The sequence below is a fragment of the Corapipo altera genome, unplaced genomic scaffold (genome assembly GCF_003945725.1).
Source record: "Corapipo altera isolate COAL_440 unplaced genomic scaffold, ASM394572v1 61305, whole genome shotgun sequence".
Classification (NCBI taxonomy): Eukaryota; Metazoa; Chordata; class Aves; order Passeriformes; family Pipridae; genus Corapipo; species Corapipo altera.
Window position 1 is genome coordinate 3500351 of NW_020884909.1, and position 18197 is coordinate 3518547.

General features: G+C 37.5%; 1 protein-coding gene across 1 annotated transcript in view; it reads left to right on the forward strand.

Annotated features, from left to right (window-relative positions):
* ADAMTS19 (ADAM metallopeptidase with thrombospondin type 1 motif 19) overlaps positions 1 to 16156 on the forward strand; it is a 139645-nt gene extending 123489 nt beyond the window's left edge. Inside the window, exons 22-23 of the mRNA XM_027653255.1 lie at positions 12769 to 12946; positions 14905 to 16156. Coding sequence (XP_027509056.1) covers positions 12769 to 12946; positions 14905 to 15056 — 330 coding nt within the window. The 3' untranslated portion in view covers positions 15057 to 16156. The remainder of the gene's footprint in view (positions 1 to 12768; positions 12947 to 14904) is intronic.
* Positions 16157 to 18197: the final 2041 nt, after the last annotated feature.

Consider the following 18197-nt stretch of genomic DNA (forward strand, 5'->3'; position numbering starts at 1 on the left):
TTTTTACACCAATGAGTCCCAGAATTCATGGCCTATTCTGAATTATTTATTTCAGAAAATGTATGGAGTGCTCCTTAGAAAATGTGTGTATGTACAGAGAAGAAATCAAGTCTCCAACTGTTACGGGGAGACAGTGTCACTGAGAGATTTGCTAATTGAGTGGTACAGAAAGCAGATGTCAGTGATGAAGATTATCTTCTGTCCCAATCAAAGAACATGTGAAAATGGAGAGAATAAAAAAAAAACAAAAACAAACTTCTTTTTTACCCAACTATTCAAGAGCATGGGACATTCAACCTTTAAACTGTGTGCTTAAACATTTGGACAGTCCTTAAATTTCCACAACAAACAAACTCAGCTGATTTAATCTCCTTCAATTAAAAAAAATAGAATTTGCATAATATTAATGTTACAATTTTACTGACAAGGTAATTAGCTTTGGTTTTATTCCTTGGATCCCCATCCAAAATTGTTAAGTTCTTTTAGAATCTGGGAATGGAATAGGTCTGGCCATGCATCAAAATATGACATCATCAATAGATTTATGGACAAACAAATTACATGACTTTTCTGAAATAATAGAAGCCAAAATAATACTGGCATCAAGTTAATCACTTTTATATTGACTTAATTATAGTTATTTTCCAGCAAATTAGGTATGTCTTTGTTTCAGAAATGAAACATGGGAAAATAATACGGTAGATGCCAATATAAAGAAATGAGAATGGTAGGTTTTTGTATGTTTCTAGCTGGTCCTGTAATATTGAAAATATTAACATCTTTTGTTTTGGATAAAGTGGGTTTTTTATTTCAATGTACTGTAGTATTTTGTCCGGAATAAATGTCATGTTAAGTTCTAGAAAAACAGAACAAGACCACCCTTAATAAAACAGAAAAAGATTTTAGAAGTAGACATTACTCATTTTGCACACACAAGAAGTCAGACGTAAATGGGAAATTCAGTATCTGTATTACAGCTTGATCTACTAGGACATCTTTGTTGATTTTCTGCTGCAAGTATCTTTAGGATAACAGAGTTTTTCGGAACACCAAATTGGAATCAAAAGTTAATTATGAATGGGTGTTGTGTTGTCTCTTGAGTTGCATTATCTGTAAGTGGGCTATATTAGAAAATAATTAATTTGTGGTACATCTTAATAGTTAACATCAGAATTGAACCATCCTAGGCCCCATAGAAAAACAAAGCAAGAGCAAACAAGCGTAAAAAAAGCTAACAGTTCCTGCTGAAAGATGCTTCCAGTCTTATCTGACAAGTGACATGGTAGGGGGAGAACTATCTAATCAAATAGATAAAGAAAGAAAAAAATATTTTTAATCCAAACCTGATAACAGCTACTCTATTTTTGCCTATGTGTCCTAAGAGTAGGTCTGAAGCAGGAGGTACCACCTTTATACATTAATTTTTAAAGTTTCCATCAAGAAGTGAACAAGTACGTGCCCACAACAACCTTCTCATGGATAACAAGAGATGGTATATTGCAGAAAGAATGGGAACAGGTGCAGAAAGCCAACCCTCATGGGCAGAGGATGATGCCTGGAAGATGGCAGCACGTAGCAGAGGCAAATACAGCCCCGTGCTTGAATGGGTTGCAAGCCCCATGCTTACAACCACAGCATGGTGCCACTTGAGAAAGTGGTGTGGGGAAAGAGGAGATTCACTCACACAGCCACTGTTGTTACTCGTCAGAGAGAGAAAAGGGTAACGCTGATAAATTTCAGCAATTGTATGAAATTGTTTTGGATTCTCCTGATTTTAAAAAAGTGGTTTTCAGGGAGGCAGGCTGAGATGCCTGCTGGAGACACAAATCAGTGGTGAAAGGATTGACTTCCAAGTCGCCTTGATAGACGTGAACAGTTAGAAGAAATCTAGAAAATTCCAAAAGAAAAGGAGATCTAAATTATAGTTGAACGAGGTGGGGTAGTAGAAGCAAAATTATAAAAATGCTACCAAAATATATAATTGATAACATTATAAATAAATTATGTTTTCTTATGCCCAACAATATTTCAGAACTAAATATTGTTAGTATTAGTATGCAGTTGTTGACTTTGAACTTTTGGGCAGCTCTACAAATTTTCTGGTTGTTCCTTCAAGGCATATCCTCTGTGGTTCTACTTAAAGCCTGAAACCACTGCCTTAAGCAAAGCAGTGTGGCTGCTATTTCCTGTACCCTCTTTTGGCACTACTTGAAGCTGACAAGTGTGATTGACCCGCCTCTGGCTCACAGGTGTGAGAAAGATGGGTCTATATCATCAAAGCAGAATTTTATTTCATGTGAAGCAGAAATTGCTATGTCAGTTGGCATGAATTTTAAAAAACTTTTCACTATACAATGGAACCCATTTTATCTTAAATTGAATAGACTGGTAGTATCCACACTCTACATGTGACCCCTATTTTGCTGTTTTCTAATGCTGACAACTAACTGTCCCTCTACCTTCTGTAATTACCTTTCATACTGACAGCTTCTCTGTTTATTGAACTGCCAGATTTCGCAAACTAACACTGACCAAAAGCATACGTAGCTGGAATAGATATTTTAGTTATACACTGGATTCAGAGATCCAGGGTGTCCATGGAGCTTTGTAATCTGACAGGTTTCCTTCCGTAAAAATGACTGTGTTTGAAGAAATTGCTCTTCCTTTTCAGCCTTACTGAAAAGCGACACTGTGGCTGTTCCTTGGTAGCCTGAAAAGTGCTGATGTTTTCTTGAGAAGTGGGTTGGTCGAATAAGACACTGTTACCTGGATAACTTCTTAGAACAGCTTTTTTTGGAACAACTATGTGAAAGACTTATTGAAATTTTACAGAATAATACAAAGATATAACTCTTCAGGGAGAAAGTTTGGTTAAACTGTTAAATATCATGCAATTTACTGAAAATCTTTACGAAGGTAGCAGGAGGCCACTTGCTTCTGCTGAGGCTTGTTCTGTGCTGGCTTTTGGCTTGTGGATGTAGTGATCTCTTGGAAGGCCAGGCAAAGGAGACAGATTCACACCTAGCAGGAGGATGTGTCATCCAGCTACAAATGCAGAAGTCACAGAGGATAGCACAGGCAGCTTGCCATCACCTCCTTTGCTGCTGCTGATGTCTTCCAAGCCATTCTAGTGCAGTCTAGATCCAGGCAGATACAAATTTCCTGACTTTTCTGCTTGTGAGTCTTACAGTGCCAAGCCCACGCATTACTGCTGCAGGAGATTTACATATGCACATATAGGCATATAATCATTGATATAAATAAAGAAAAACATTCTTGGTAATTGCTGAATAGAAGCAATGTCCTGTGTCTGCTATGTGCTTTCCCAGAGGTGCCTACCAATTGTTGTTGAGGGTGCTGGGATGTTTGAATTATGAGTCTTCTGGAAGGCTGATGCGTGATTCAGCAGGTAGATAAATGGTGCTTTTCCAATGAAATCTTTACTCTTAACACTCTACTCTGCAAACAGTACAATGCACAGCTTTATAGCCCAACTAGCAGGATGCATATCCCAGAACACTCTTCTGAATGAGGAAGAGTAGTATCTGAGCATCCCTTCAGTGTCCTTTTTCTGACACTTAATTCTTGCTTAATCAGACTTGGTCTGAAAAGGTTATTCTCAACAGATTTTATAAGATAAAGACTGCACTGAGTACCAGAATTTCAGTGTGTCAAGGAGCTATGCTGAATTTATGTGCAAAAAACCACCATCACATAACATCATAAGTAAGTAAGAAAGGAGCCAGTGAAATTAGAAGTAACATTGGACAGAAAAAGAGGGGTGGGGGACCTTTCTGGAAATGGTTTGGAGGGCTTTGGGGACCTTGGGTGGTCTTGATTCACCCCCTACAGTCCATGAGCACTTCTTGGTCTCATCCCTGCACTTGCATGGTACTGCATTGTGTTTATCTCCAGGAACTAAAACACAGATGTTTGTCCCAGGAAAGTGTTACCGTACCTCTGCCTGGCCCCCGTCTCCAGCCACATGTTGTTCTTTCCCATGGCATGTTACTACCAACACTCCTTGGTTATTACCAACAATCCTTGTCTGATATTACCAGCAATCCTTGGTTGGCTCCAGAGCCAACCAGCTATTGGTGTTTGGGATACACACATTATCCCCTTGTCTTCTGGGACTCTGCAGTACTTGACTCTGCATTGTGAGACAGTATACAAGCTGGAAAACACTGCAGTTTGTCTGACTTTTTGTGGCTGGTCCCACAGTTTGGAGTAGAATACCAATTCCAAATACTTTTTTATCTTTTCAGTGTAGACATTTGCTGCATACTCAGTTATTTCTGTTTTAATGGTCTTTCTTGCTTTTGTTTAGTGATACACATTGGGGAATTCATTTCATCAATGTTCATGATATTGCCTAGGTTTATTTTTTTTTTTTTCCTGATAGCTGACAAGTCATTCCAAAGTGTTTAGTGTGTACAGGAAAATTCAATTACTCATTCTGGTGCTGAGACTCAGTCCACTAGATGTTCTTTTGCTTGGTGTATCTACACCTCTAAGATCATCTCTCTCCCTTTCCAAATGTTTTCCTCAGCATCTCTGACTGTATCATCTGCCAATGCATAACTCCTTCAGCTGGTTCACTTGGGTTCTGTTAGAATTTATGTAATCCATCTGCTCTCATGCGATATAGCTGATTTTTTTTTTTTGTTGGAAAATGTTTTTGTTTCATGGTTTTTTTATCTTATATTTCACGCAGCTAAAGAAAATACTGCCTAGGGAGTTTATTCTTGTGATAAACTTGATCTTCTATGAAATACTCATTTTATCTAAAAATTATTTATTAGGGGTTTTTTGTTACTTTTATTACTTTTAACTTGTGTGATTCTCACTGTTTTCTACTAGCTTATAACTAGTGGCAAAATGAAAATACTTAAAATATATATATAACTGAATCTTGAAAATTTCTTCTGAAATAATTGTTTCAGAGGCTCTCTTGAGCACAAAAACCATGAAGCAGTAGAGTTTTCGGTTTTCAAAGCTGTAAGGAGAGGGGACAACAGAACTGCCACCTTGGACTTCCAGAGGGCAGACTTTGGCCTGTTTAGAAGATTGGTTGACTGAGTCCCTTGGGAGGCAGTCCTGAATGGTGAAGGAGTCCAAGAAGGCTGGACATTCTTCAAGAAGGAAATCCTAAAGGTGCAGGAGCAGGCTGTCCCCATATGCTGAAAGATGAGCTGACAGGCCTGGCTGAATAGAGAGCTTTGGCTGGAACCTGGGGAAAAAAGGAGTTTATGACCTTTGGAAGAAGGAGCAGGCAACTCAGGAGCAGTACAAGTACTACACTGTTGTGAGGTAATGTAGGGAGAAAATTAGAAGGGCCAAAGCACAACTAGAACTTAACCTGCCTACTGCCATAAAAGACAATAAAAAAAATGCTTCTATGAATACATGACTTACAATAAACAAGGGCTAAGGAGAATCTCCATCCTTTATTGGATGCAGTGGGAAACCTAGTGACAAAGGATGAGGAAAAACCTGAGGTATTTAATACCTTCTTTGCCTCAGTCTTTAATAGTAAGACCAGTTGTTCTGTGGGTTTGCAGCTGCCTGAGCTGACACACAGGGAGTAGAAGTAGAACCAAACTCCCATAATCAAAGGGACAAATGGTCATTAACCTGCTCCATCACTTAGACATGGGCAAGTCCACAGGGCTGGAGGAAATCCACATAAGCGTCCTGAGGGAGCTGAAAGGAGGATCCAGGCCTGTCAGCCTGACCTCAGTGCTGGGGCAGGTCGTGGAGCAGATCATCCTGAGTGACATCCCATCACACGTACAGGCCCAGTCAGCATGTGGGCTTATGAGAGGCTTAACTAACCTGCTATGACAGGGTGATCTGCCTAATGGATGAGGGAAAGGCTGTGGATATTAATATAATTATGCACTCAAAGGCTAATATTTCAGATTGTTTTGAAGAGTTCATTTTCACCAGTCCCAAATAGCATACTCCAACTAATTTCACCAGAAAGATAAAGGTAATTATGCAGTCAAATCTAACTGCTTCCAGATTCTTGTTTGCGTGTGTGATACTTAGGAATGGAAAGTCACCTTCTGCCAAAATACCGTGGAATGACGTATCAGATATGAAAGTTTGAAATATAAGACGACTTGTTCATCACTAAGCACGAATGGCAACGATATATACGTGTGTGAGTCAGCACAGGCAGGCATCCGGGACAACCACAAATCCATGGCTAAAACGCAAAAAGTAGGTTTACTTCTGTTTCCTCACTAAGGGGGCATTCCCAAAGCAGAACACGGGCAGAGGGACAAAAACAGAGATGCAGGTGCCATTAAACCCACTTCATGCTAGAGGATCCACCTCCCTGAGCAGCCCATTCCAATGCCGAATCACTCTTTCTGCAAAGAACTTCCTCCTAAAGTTCAAAAAGTCATTAATGATGAGAGAAAAATGCTGATACCTTCCATGATACTTGGGGGGAAATGAGAGGCATTTTTAGATGAATGGGGTTTTTTAATGAAATTGGACTCCAGGTTGTCATACCTTTAACAAAACAAACTAGTGTCACTGGGACAATCAAGATTTTTAAATCACGAAGTGGATTATTGTGTTTCATTAGTTCATCCGAGAAAGAAGTTGGGGAACAGAACCTGGGTTTCAAACACAGACAAAGAATTTGCTACTTCTGAGCCCAGTCGAGAAAGCCCATTCAGATTCAAGCCTATCAAACCCCACTACTGATTCAGAGTAGATGGGTAGTGATATTCTGAAGAATAGATGTGTATATACTGACCTAGAAAAAATGAGTTGTTTTTTGCTGCTTCTTGTCTTGATACCAAAGGCAGTTTTGCCTCCTTAGCCAAACAATCGAACTGTTCTGCATGGGAGCCTAAAAAGGATTAAAAAAAAAAAAAAAAATAAGGAAAGAAAAAAAAAAAGAAAAGGAAGAAAGGTCCAGATTCTTGAGATGAGGTGATGAAGGTTTCCTCCATATGAACCCTATCTCTAGTTTATCAAAGGTGAGCTGGGGTTCTGTCTGTCTTAATTTAAAATCTTATCTCTTTTGAACAGTTATACAGTGCCAAGTTCTTACTTCAGAAAGAAGAGCTAGAAAGAAAAAAATAGAGGGGGGCAGGGTAAAGTGCAGATGAAGGGGAAAAAAAAGAAAAAAATAAAAATAAAATAAGTAGGGTCACCTCAAACTTACTAAACTTAGAAGAGACCAACAACAGAATTTGTTCAGCTAAACTTAGCACAAGTTCTGAATTTTAAATTTGGCATTCTGAGGTGTTGGGTGTGTCAGAAATGAGAGAGGCACAAAGACCTTCCTGGAAATGATGCATGGGAGAACTCAGACTCCATCTTATGCTTGTAACCATCAGTCCTTCTTTTTCTACTAGTTACACTATTCACAAATGCCTTTATTTTTAAAAAAAAAGTACTTAAGTAAATTGCAGATTATTTTCTTTATTTAGATAACCTTTAAGAATATTGCCAGACTCAATAAAAGCCTTTGTGGCAAACAAATGCAGCGCTTTATCCACAACCTGTCTTCAAAAGCAAACTTCATAGAAAAATAAAATACAAAAAGATTTTGCAAGCATGTCAGCAAATATGAATCCTGCTGCTAAATTCTGATTGCTTTCTATTCTTGTTTCACACTCACTTTACGAAAAGTTTGAAACCGCTTAAATGCTGGAACTGATGAACCTATACATAAATGATTAGGAATGCTCTGCTAATAATTTCCAGTAAAACTCATCACTGTTTCCTTGTGAGCATGTCAGTCTCTACTCTGAATGCTACTTAGACTTGTAAAACCCTTTTATTGAACTGTCCATTTATTTTTGAAAATAAATTGTCCGAGTCAATTCTGTTAACACTGTCACAGATTGTCTTTTTCATTGTGGATTGTATCAGCCTCTGCAGTGATTGCCTGTTGCCTTGGCAAAAAGATGCATTTTGACCGTTACTGTCTGCCAGTGACAATTTTTCCCTTAATTTAGGAATTCCTACTTCTTATAAAGGCCAGCTGGAAGCAGCTAATGCATTACAGCAACTTCCTCAGCTGTTGGCCTTGGGAATATGTATTCTCTCCAGAATATATATCCTTGGCAGGGAGCAGAAAGAAGGAATCTTGGGTAACGGGTGTGCATGCCAAGTGAAAGGATTGTTATATTTAACGCCTAGTTTCTGTCCTTGAAATTATGTCTAAAAGAAGTTCAAAAGTAGGACAAAATTCAAACAGGGTGGGTAGATTTTTTTTTTTAAAGAAAGAATAACTTTTAAAAAAAAAATAGCTGTTAAGTACCTTTACCCAGGACTTTTTTTCTAATCTTTAGCAGGAATGTTTTACATGTCTTGCTGCTTGAATGATTTTACAGTACATTTAGGACTGTGTCCAAAATGCACAGATTAACAGCCACATAAAAAAACCTCTGGCTGTGTATTAGAACATTTAGTCTAAACCTACAAACACAGTTGTCCTACGGGAATTTTTGCTAATCAGCTACATGGCCTTAAAGTGTAGGTCATCTGAACAGTCAGAAGTAAAATGCAATTAACCTCCCACAAAAATAAAATATCACATATTCAAGACTGACATCTGGGAGGTAGATGGGCTGCGAGGAAGAACTATAGAAATGTATTCTTCATTCACTAATAATAAAAACTGTGAGTTTAAATTAATCTGAGATCTTCTAAAGTAATGAAAATTCTACATATTGCTTTGGAGTGAGCATTTTCTGTAACTTATGTATGTAAGCTTTATGTTAATACATATATAAACATAAAAATTGCAAGCAGTTTTTCTTAACTGCTTAATACGTTAAAGTGAAAATATTTTCTATTTCCTGTAAATTGAAAGTTTTGTTACAGTTTTAAACATGGAAATTCCACAAATATGCAGAACCTGTACAGCTTTATCTACATACCACAAGCACTACCTAAAAGTGACAGCTGCACATCCAGTGAGAAGTATTTATCTCAGGTTGAATATTTTCAATGAGAGAAATCTAAAGGTGAGGCAAGGTTGGGAAGCAGTTTTGCAAGAGTCTCCTTCAGCCAGAATGCACATATACAGTAAAATGAGTATCAACATGAGGGTCAGAGCTGTTGCTCCAAAGTGTATCCAGCTGATTTGCAGAGGTTGAGGTGTCTCCCAGTGAAATCAGATCAAGTCCACAGTTTTGCAGGGTAAAGAAGAAAAATGTTCTGAATGCTTTTTATCCTCCCATATTCAGTGGCTGCTCTCAATTACAGCAGCACTTTGTGGATGTGTTTGCAGGATGAATTTGGTTTAAGGCCACTTCACGGAGACAGAAACCTGTCTGTGTGTGTAGCTAGGAAGTCCACTGTTAAATGCCACCTCATGTATGGTTTCCCTATTTCATACTATTTCAAATTACTTAGAATATAAGATAATGTAGATATGGGATAATACAGATATGGTAAAAAGGCTTCCAGTCAGTAGAATTCTTAATTCTGAAGTCAGACCGCTGCAGCTGCTGCTGCTGCTCTGTGAACATGGAAGAGCACAGCTTGCCTATCAGATCCCTCACTGATTTTAAAACCCTAATGGTTTAGAAAAATCTCGCTTTACTTGTAAACTGACCAGATTGGTTTTGAAAGTTTTGGATTGCAAATCACTGTGGTAGCCCTGCCTCTTCACAGTTTACCCAAACATCTTACGAGACTTAGTAATAAGTTCCCAGTTTTTAAAAATAAGAATAAATACACTGTCAAAATCTAGTACATTTCTGTGAAAAGAAAAGAAGATAGAACAGAAGACAAATTTCTTTTTTTCCTGTATGAACTGAGACATTTCATTTAACCATCATTTGATATCAGTTTCTTCGTCTAAAGTTTTGATGTTAATAAGTAGGTCAAGCAAGACTAAAACTAATTTTGTTTTCAAGATCTGTACATCTTTGGATAGAAAACTCAATTGTAATTCTTCATAACACTCTTTGAAATATCTCACAAAGGCCAGTGGAGGCTCAGTTATTAAAAGGGTATTAATTCGCCAATTACGATTTTAATGCCAAAATCTTGCCAGATTCTGCATAGAAACTCAGGGCCTAAACCCTGATGAGCTGAGAGAGAGATCTGTCTGTTTTTTGCATACTGTGTCAGTTGCAGTCACAAGAACCTTTCAGGCCAGAACTCATTTGATGTAGAGATGATGTGACTGCTAACAGAGCGCTCTCCACAAAGGCATCTGCCTACATGAATTGTTGGTCATTACCAGTTAGCAGATAAACCACTAAAGCCCATTTTGTTAGTAGAAGTGTAGCGTTTTCAAATCCCATTCCCCTCCCCAGTACTCCAAATGTCTAGGTTGCACCTACTCATCCTAGAATAACCAAAGTTTAAGGACAGATAAATTATTGTCAGGAATCTTATGTACCAGGTCCACCTGCCTGTGTCCTCCTCCTCTGTAGCTGATAAAAGAAGATACCTATATACTGCAAATTCACACATACTATAACTTTGGTTAATAAACATGCAAGAGTTTTACTGAAGCGAAGAAATGTAACACTGTGTGCAATATTACTCTAAATTAAGATCACTATATTAATATTTAAATATTATCTTCATCTTATTAGACATCTTCAGCATACTAGCTTCATCATATTGCCTTCATCTTTCCTTCATTCTCACATTTCTTTTCTTTTTCTGTTGTAATTTAGGTTTTGACTTTTTTCTCTTTTTTTGCTAACTTTGCTATTCCGTTGTTTCAATTTAAATTTTGTTAATATGTTACAAAAATAAATCTCTCTGAAATTATGGTGAAAGGAATTCAAGAAGTGGCTAGAATTTTGGCAATATTAAGATCAATGTTCTGGCTGTTATTGTTAAAAAAAAATTGTGTAGGTATATGTGTGATTATTCATGTTGACTATGTGCATAATGTTGGCCATTATAGGAATTCAGATTATTTTAAGCTGCGCAGAGGAAACACAGAGAATTCAGGAAAAGGAATTCTGTTGAGAGGTTTTTTCTCATGCAATTTTAAAGCAGTAATCTAAATTCAAAGTTTATGACAGACTTCTACTTCAAAAATCCTTCAGTACTAACTGATTTCCCTCCTGCAAACAGCATATTTGTTCATATGTTAAACTGTGGTTGATATTGAACAGACAACTATCTATTTGTAATTTAATATCTTCACATATGTTGGCTCATGCAGGCTGTATCTGATTAACTTAACAAGACATTAACTCTGTGTAGTTACTCCCAATGTACATCACTGAGAACAGAAGCAAAATCAAGTCCACTTGCTGCCTTTATAGAATGCCAGTGTTTGATTTCATGTGGCTAGAAGGGGAAGTGTGATTTGGACTTGTTCTGTCCCATGTGAAAACACCCTTCAAGTATATCCTAGTCTCTTGTACCTCTCTTGGTACAAGAGTCCAAAAGGTAGGAGTCCCACTCTTCTAGATGTACATATTTGGGTGCAAGCTCTCTGTTTCCTCTTTAGCACATGTAAACCTCTTCTCCCATTAACAGTGTTTAAAATGTTACTTAAAAGCACATAGATAACAAAACTAAGGTGTAAAAGCTCCTCCAGTGTTTCCTACAGTGAAAATTTATTCATTCTTTGCAGAAAACTATACTTCTTCATCTCCATCTTGAGACAGGATGGTTGCAAAACATCTTTTGTTATAGCATCCTCTCCTTGTCTTCCTCTCTCATTTCCATTTTCTTTTCAGATGCTTCTTGAAGCCTCACAAGGAAATGTATTCTGGATATTTACATAATTAAGATTTTTCAGAATAAAAATATTTTCAGGACTAAGAAGCAAAAATTTTCAGCCAGAGCTCTTATCACTCATGGCAACAAATTGATTGTTTGAAGATGTCCTCTGTAGTACATTTCTCCAAAACTTACTGAAATGTCTGGGTAATTGAGTCAAAATCGTGAGAGGATAGAAGAAAATTCCAATATATAATTGTTTTTAACAGATTTATAGTTAAAGCAATAGAATGTGTGTCAATGGGCACAAAAGTAATTCATGTCCTAAGAAAGTCAATGAATTGTCCGCAAAAAGTCAGTGAAGAGGAAAGCATGGTTTGGGGGTTTTTTTTGTTTGGAATAGGTTTTGTATGTATCTGTACAGCACTACCCAAGTCTTCATTCTAATATTTTATGTTGCTGTGATAGGAGTAGAAAGTTAGTGGTGTTACAGCGCTCAGCTTTTTTACGTCCTTACCTCATTCTCTGTGGCAACAAACTGGAAGGGTTGATTAAAAACTAGGCATCATGTCTCACACAGTGTGTTTCATTTGTGGGAGACCTGAAAACATGAAGATGTGATGCAAAGAGAGGAGGCATTCACTCTGTTTAGTAGAAAGAGCACTTTTGCAGTTGTTAATTAATGTCTTACTTAAAAATTCTATTCTCTGTTAGCGTCTTACTTTAAAATTCTTTTCTCTGTTAGGGTCTGTGAACAATTTTTCCCATCACTTTCACCTCTAATAAATTAGGATATAGACACAGCTTCTGCTCCCTTCAGGCACATTGCTGTTTCAGTTTCATCACAGGCTCTACAAAATGGACATTGACAGCAACAGGATGCTGGAATCAGTCCTTCACTTAATACCGCAAATTTATTTGTGCTTTTTTAATTGATTTTCATTTAGCTAACCAAACGGAATTCAGAAATCTTGGAATGCTGACATCTGAAGGAGCAGCCACTGACATCACCTGGACTGGCATTTCATCTTCACGATTATGAGAGGCAAAAATACCTTTCCAATGAATGTGTCTTCTTGTGTCTTCCAGTGCTCCGTTACCTGTGGCAAAGGGATGCAGTCCCGAGTCATCCAGTGCATGCACAAGATCACGGGGAGGCATGGCAATGAATGCTTCTCTTCAGAAAAGCCTGCAGCCTACAGACCCTGCCATCTCCACCCCTGCAATGAGAAAATTAATGTTAACACAATAACATCACCCAGGTTAGGTAAGCAGTCAAAATGCCACGTTGCCACTAGAAATGCCTTTTCAGTTCTTTCTCTCCACAGATTGATGATGCTCTCAGTTTAAAAACAGAAGGCTAGGGCTCAGGAGGTACTCAGGAGATGTAAATTCTATGCAGAGACTCCTGTCACTGCCTCAGTTTTCCAGTGGGTACGCCACAGACTGTACCTCAGAGTGGTGAAGGGTTTTTGATAACCAAGGAATATATTATGAGACCGTATGATATTGTGGCCACAAAATATCCTACGTGAAAATATTTTTATTTTAGAGACACTGTAAACATATTTGGTTTTATATATGTTCGTCCACTCAATGTTATCAAACATTTCTAAAGTAAGAAAATACCTTCTTTTCTCTTTAAAAACCCTGCTAACTATGTTCTCTTGATATTTGTGAGACCAAGGAGGCCCTTATTTATTCCTCTGATGCAGACAGCTCTTTCCACTTGCCTTTAGTTCAAATGTCCACAATCTATGCCTGATCTATTAGGATATGTGAAGGAAAATTACTAACACGAAGAGATTTGCTGTTCCTGGAGGAACTCAGATTCTCTTTTGTTCTTAAAGAAATTACATTATTGCATAATTACAGAACTGTTAATTCTGTTGTTATTTTCTAGTGCAATGTTGATGGTGACTACCATTAGCTCCCCAAATCATTCTTCTGCATTTTGACCATGACTGGAGAATATTCAAAGGCCTGCTGTATGACAGCATACCCTTTCCAGCTGATTTTCCAGAGCTCTTTTTAAGATAAACCTTCCTGTCTAATAAGTTTCTCCTGCATGGAGAACAAGTCCAGCATTTCAGTCAGTGAAGGGTATTTCTCTTTGAAGTTTTTAGCCTTTAAACATTTCTGTGTAGTAGATGTTTCAATTTGCTGGATGGGGTGGCAGCTGTAGCTCATGGCCCTCTCCTCTCACTGTTGTAAAGTTCTTCTTTGTACTTTATCATTCTTTGCTCAACTGATCTCTCAGAAGCAGGAGGCCATCGCTCCATCACTGCAACTTTCCCTCTGGTGAGGTATAAGCAGCTTTGTGTCATGAAGTAACATGAATCAGAAGATTCACAGAAAAAAAAACCAGTGTCAGATTCCTTAAAATTTGACTTGATGGGAAGTACACAAAAAAAGATTGGGCTAATTTGCACTCATGGAATGGATTATGTAGCACTGATGTAAGTAATCTACAGGTCAGTGTCATCCAGCATGGAGCCAGAATCAAATCCAACAGAAACATTAACATCTCCAAAATAAATAATGTAATGCTTCTCTTCAACATATTGATAGTTTTGGCCTCCAGTTCCATTCATATTATGCAGCAGAGATCCTTTGGATTTGAGGGTAGAGCTAACAAAAGCTGATAGGGGTTGCACCACCAGCTCTTCTACAAGTGCGCTCTCGGTTTGTCTTCTATTAAAACAGGAGAGTGGCTCAAATCTGAGACTGATTTCTTTTTTCAGTTCAGTGTTCATGATGGATTTTGGATGATATCTCGTTCTTTTGCCCTATTTTTGAGTGGTTTTCCGTTTTAATTCCGTGTACGTGCTACAGCCTGAAAAACTAAATGTTCAAAGTTCCAAATTTGGTTCTACAGTCCTTCTATGCTAAGCTCTCTGAGAGGCTTCCATAAGTGAAACAGGGCAGGAAGATGGGCTTCGCTCACTCATAAGGAGACAACTGCATGACATTAAACTAATTAAGTTCAATGCACCTTATTCTAATTTGTAAATTAAGCTGGCCTTAAAAAATTTTGATGCTGAACATATTGACAACAGGACGAGGGAAGGGGGGTGATGGTGTTGTTTCTTTTATTTAATATCTACATCCGTTACCCTTTCTCTTCTCCAGATACACTTCTTTTGTCCTTGTCTCCTTTGCTACCTGATTCTTCACTAATATATGCAACAGCAATGTATATTTGATTTTCTGGTTGTTTCACAGCTGCTTTAACATTCAAGTGCCTGGGAGACCAGTGGCCTGTGTACTGCAGAGTGATAAGAGAGAAGAACCTCTGCCAAGACATGAGGTGGTATCAGCGATGCTGTGAGACGTGCAGGGACTTTTATGCGCAAAAAATGCAACAAAAGAGTTGACCTCTGTCAGGCTGGCTGGCTCTCAGCTCTTTGCAATATTATTATTTATAAACACACACACACACACACACACACACACACACACACACACGCTTTTTCAGACCAAATATTATCAGATGACATATAATTTAATCAAATTAATTTATTTTTGCCTGCCAGACATCCTTAATGGTTTTGGCTAGACAGCCAACATGTTTTATCCTCTGACATTTTCATAATTAATTTTTATATGAACACATTTGAACGCATTATCAGAATTTTTAAAAAAATAGTAACTAGTATTTTAAATGTTTATTTTCAGTAGGGTCATCTCTGTTGCAAAAAGAAAAGTCATGTTATCTTGAATTTATTTTAATTTAGCTGAATAGTTTTGTTGTATATGGAAATAAAGCCCTTTTTAATTTTATTATATTTTTGACATTCAGAGTCAGAATGATCTTGTGTATTTTGCAACAGATGTTGAGGTGAGTAAGCTAACATTATTGAACAGTTTATTACAGAATGTATTGTGAAATTAGTTCATTTGATTTAGAAACATACTGAAGGGGATATTCTACTGTAACTTATAACATATTATAAACAAGAAAATTAAGATAGCTTAAGTAGAGATTTTGATCATTCTCATGGACACATACTTGAACACAAGTATTGAATCAATGAAACACTGTAGAGATTTACACTGAATCACTGTTGCACTGTTTGAGGTAGTGTAGAGAAATACAGTCCTAGAACTTATACCATCCTATGAATCCATGTCTGTACTGTTTTAACACATCACTTGAGTTTTGAAAAAAAAAAAACCATGCCCCTCTATACCTTTGTGTGTCCTCTTGCAGATTTACAAATGGAAGAATCCTTTCTTTTGCCACTTGTATGAATTAATCTGTTAAACATTCTCAGTTCTCTGTAGATGATTTAGAAAATAGCTTTGTAATTCTACTTTAGTTTTATCTTTGTTTAATGAAAAAGTCTTTATAAAAATTAAATGTTTTACAGTTTTGTGAAACATTATGAAACAGCTAAGATTTTCCTTATGAGAAAATATTGTACATGATTCACATGATTTTTACATTTTCAATAAAAAGTAAAGCTCCTTTTGTTATTTGAATCTTTCCTCTTTTGGGTATCCGTGTCTGGTAGACAAATCCACCACTGAACTTGGTGGGTCTTCTGCCTCCATTCTGTAATGCAAGCCTTTAGTTATGCTGTGAAAACATGTAGGAGAGCAAAACCTAAAGGCAAGACAGCTGGATAAATAAGCCAGAAAGGCATCATATTTTCTACTCAAATACTTAGATGCAGTCTTAACTCCTGTTGAAATCAACATATGTGCTTTAAAATAGCTGTACTATCAAAATCTTCGGTTTGGCATCTTACTGTGAATTCAAAAACTGCGACTTTAATGAGGTGCTAATTTATGATTTTAAATAAAACATCTTCTGGTTTTAAAAAATAAAGAAGGAAAGGAAAATAACGCTGACATCATGGAATGTGATACTATATTTTGTATAATTAAAAAGCTTCAATGCACAGAAAATTCACTTGCTCTTGGGCATCACTCCTAAAGTCTAATAGAATTATTGTAGTTGGCAGGCAAAAGAAACAATCATTATTTTAAATTTTCTTCATATTTAGCACCCAATCTTCCTAATACTTCCACACACACTTGAATGACAACTAAAAATCAAGCAAGAGAAAAGATACCTCCAGACTAGGTGCCAGAGGACAATTTTTTTATCAGCCACTGATATCATCCTCACTATTCTAAATGTTTATGGTCTGCTGATTTTGAATATTCCACCAACAGGAATTGTTGGCTTAATCACAAAAATTTAAAAGTACATTTTAACTTTCCCTGTATCTGTGACTTGTGCTGAACTAATCATTTTATAACAACATGATAAAAAGAAAATATTTTTGGTTGGGACTCAGGGATTTAAAGTTGCATAGTCAAATGACATTCTTTTTAAATGTAATCACTGAAATCAGGACAGCACAGACCGAAATACCCCCTTTGTCAGAAAATTATAAGAACCTTCCGAGAATGTGCCCAGCCTGTGACCTGAGCCACAGCACGCCGTGGGGAGGGCATGCATCAGCCAGCCCTACACAGCCCTTCCACAGACCTGAGTGGCAGTAGGCAGCCCTTTCCAGCTGTGTTCAGAGGAGCCATAGCCTTATGCAGGCATAGACATTCCGGAGTTTACTTGCTTTTTTGGATTTGTTCTTTTTTCTTCGTCAACAATCCCTCTGCATTAATATGTTTTCCTTCCAGCCTGATGAATATGTAAAATTTCAACTAATGAATGTCAAATCAGTCAAGTTCAGCCAACACATAAAGGTGAAATTCACTCTAGCTCATAAGGGCTATTGTAGGTTTCTCCGCTAATTAAATCCCACTTAGACCCTATTTTGTTGGATTAAGTGGGATTTAAATGGTACACAGGGTTTGTGCTAGGCTGGTGCACAGTGGGCTTCCTTCTTCCCACATATGTGCTGGCTAGCTACAGCAGTGATCAGAAGTTCCAATACCTACCACTTCTTATAACTTTCTTAAAGAAATACATGAATTTTAATCACATTGCCACATTCAGTTTTTGTTGTCATCTTCAGTGACAGAGAAGCAGCCATTTGCCTATTCTAAAATATACCAAAAATTGAAAGCTTGCCTGCATCATGAGACCAATGGCAGCCCTAGAGCCTAACAGGTCAATTGTAAAAAAAAGAAAATTAGAAGCACTCAGAATTTAAATAACTCCATAGAAAAGATGCTCAAACTAATAGGAAAGGAACTTGAAATACATCAAAGCCAGGAAGCCAGACAGGGAGATAGTGAGTCCATTTGATAACACAAGCGTGAAAGGGACGGTCAGGAACGATAGAGCTATGAAAGGGAAGTTCAGTGAATTAGTTGTGTTGGCCTTTCCAGATAAAATATGCAACAACCTTGCATATTCCTTGTAGCAGAGATGTCAGAGAAGCTGGATCAAGGTGGACAAAAGACACAGGAATGTACGACCAAATAAATATGTTCGATGCTAATAGGTTTCTAGGGTGGCAGTCATCTGAGAATTTGGGAAGAACACAATTGGGAAATTACAGAACCACTTGCCATGGTGCCTAAGGTGTCATTCCAAACAG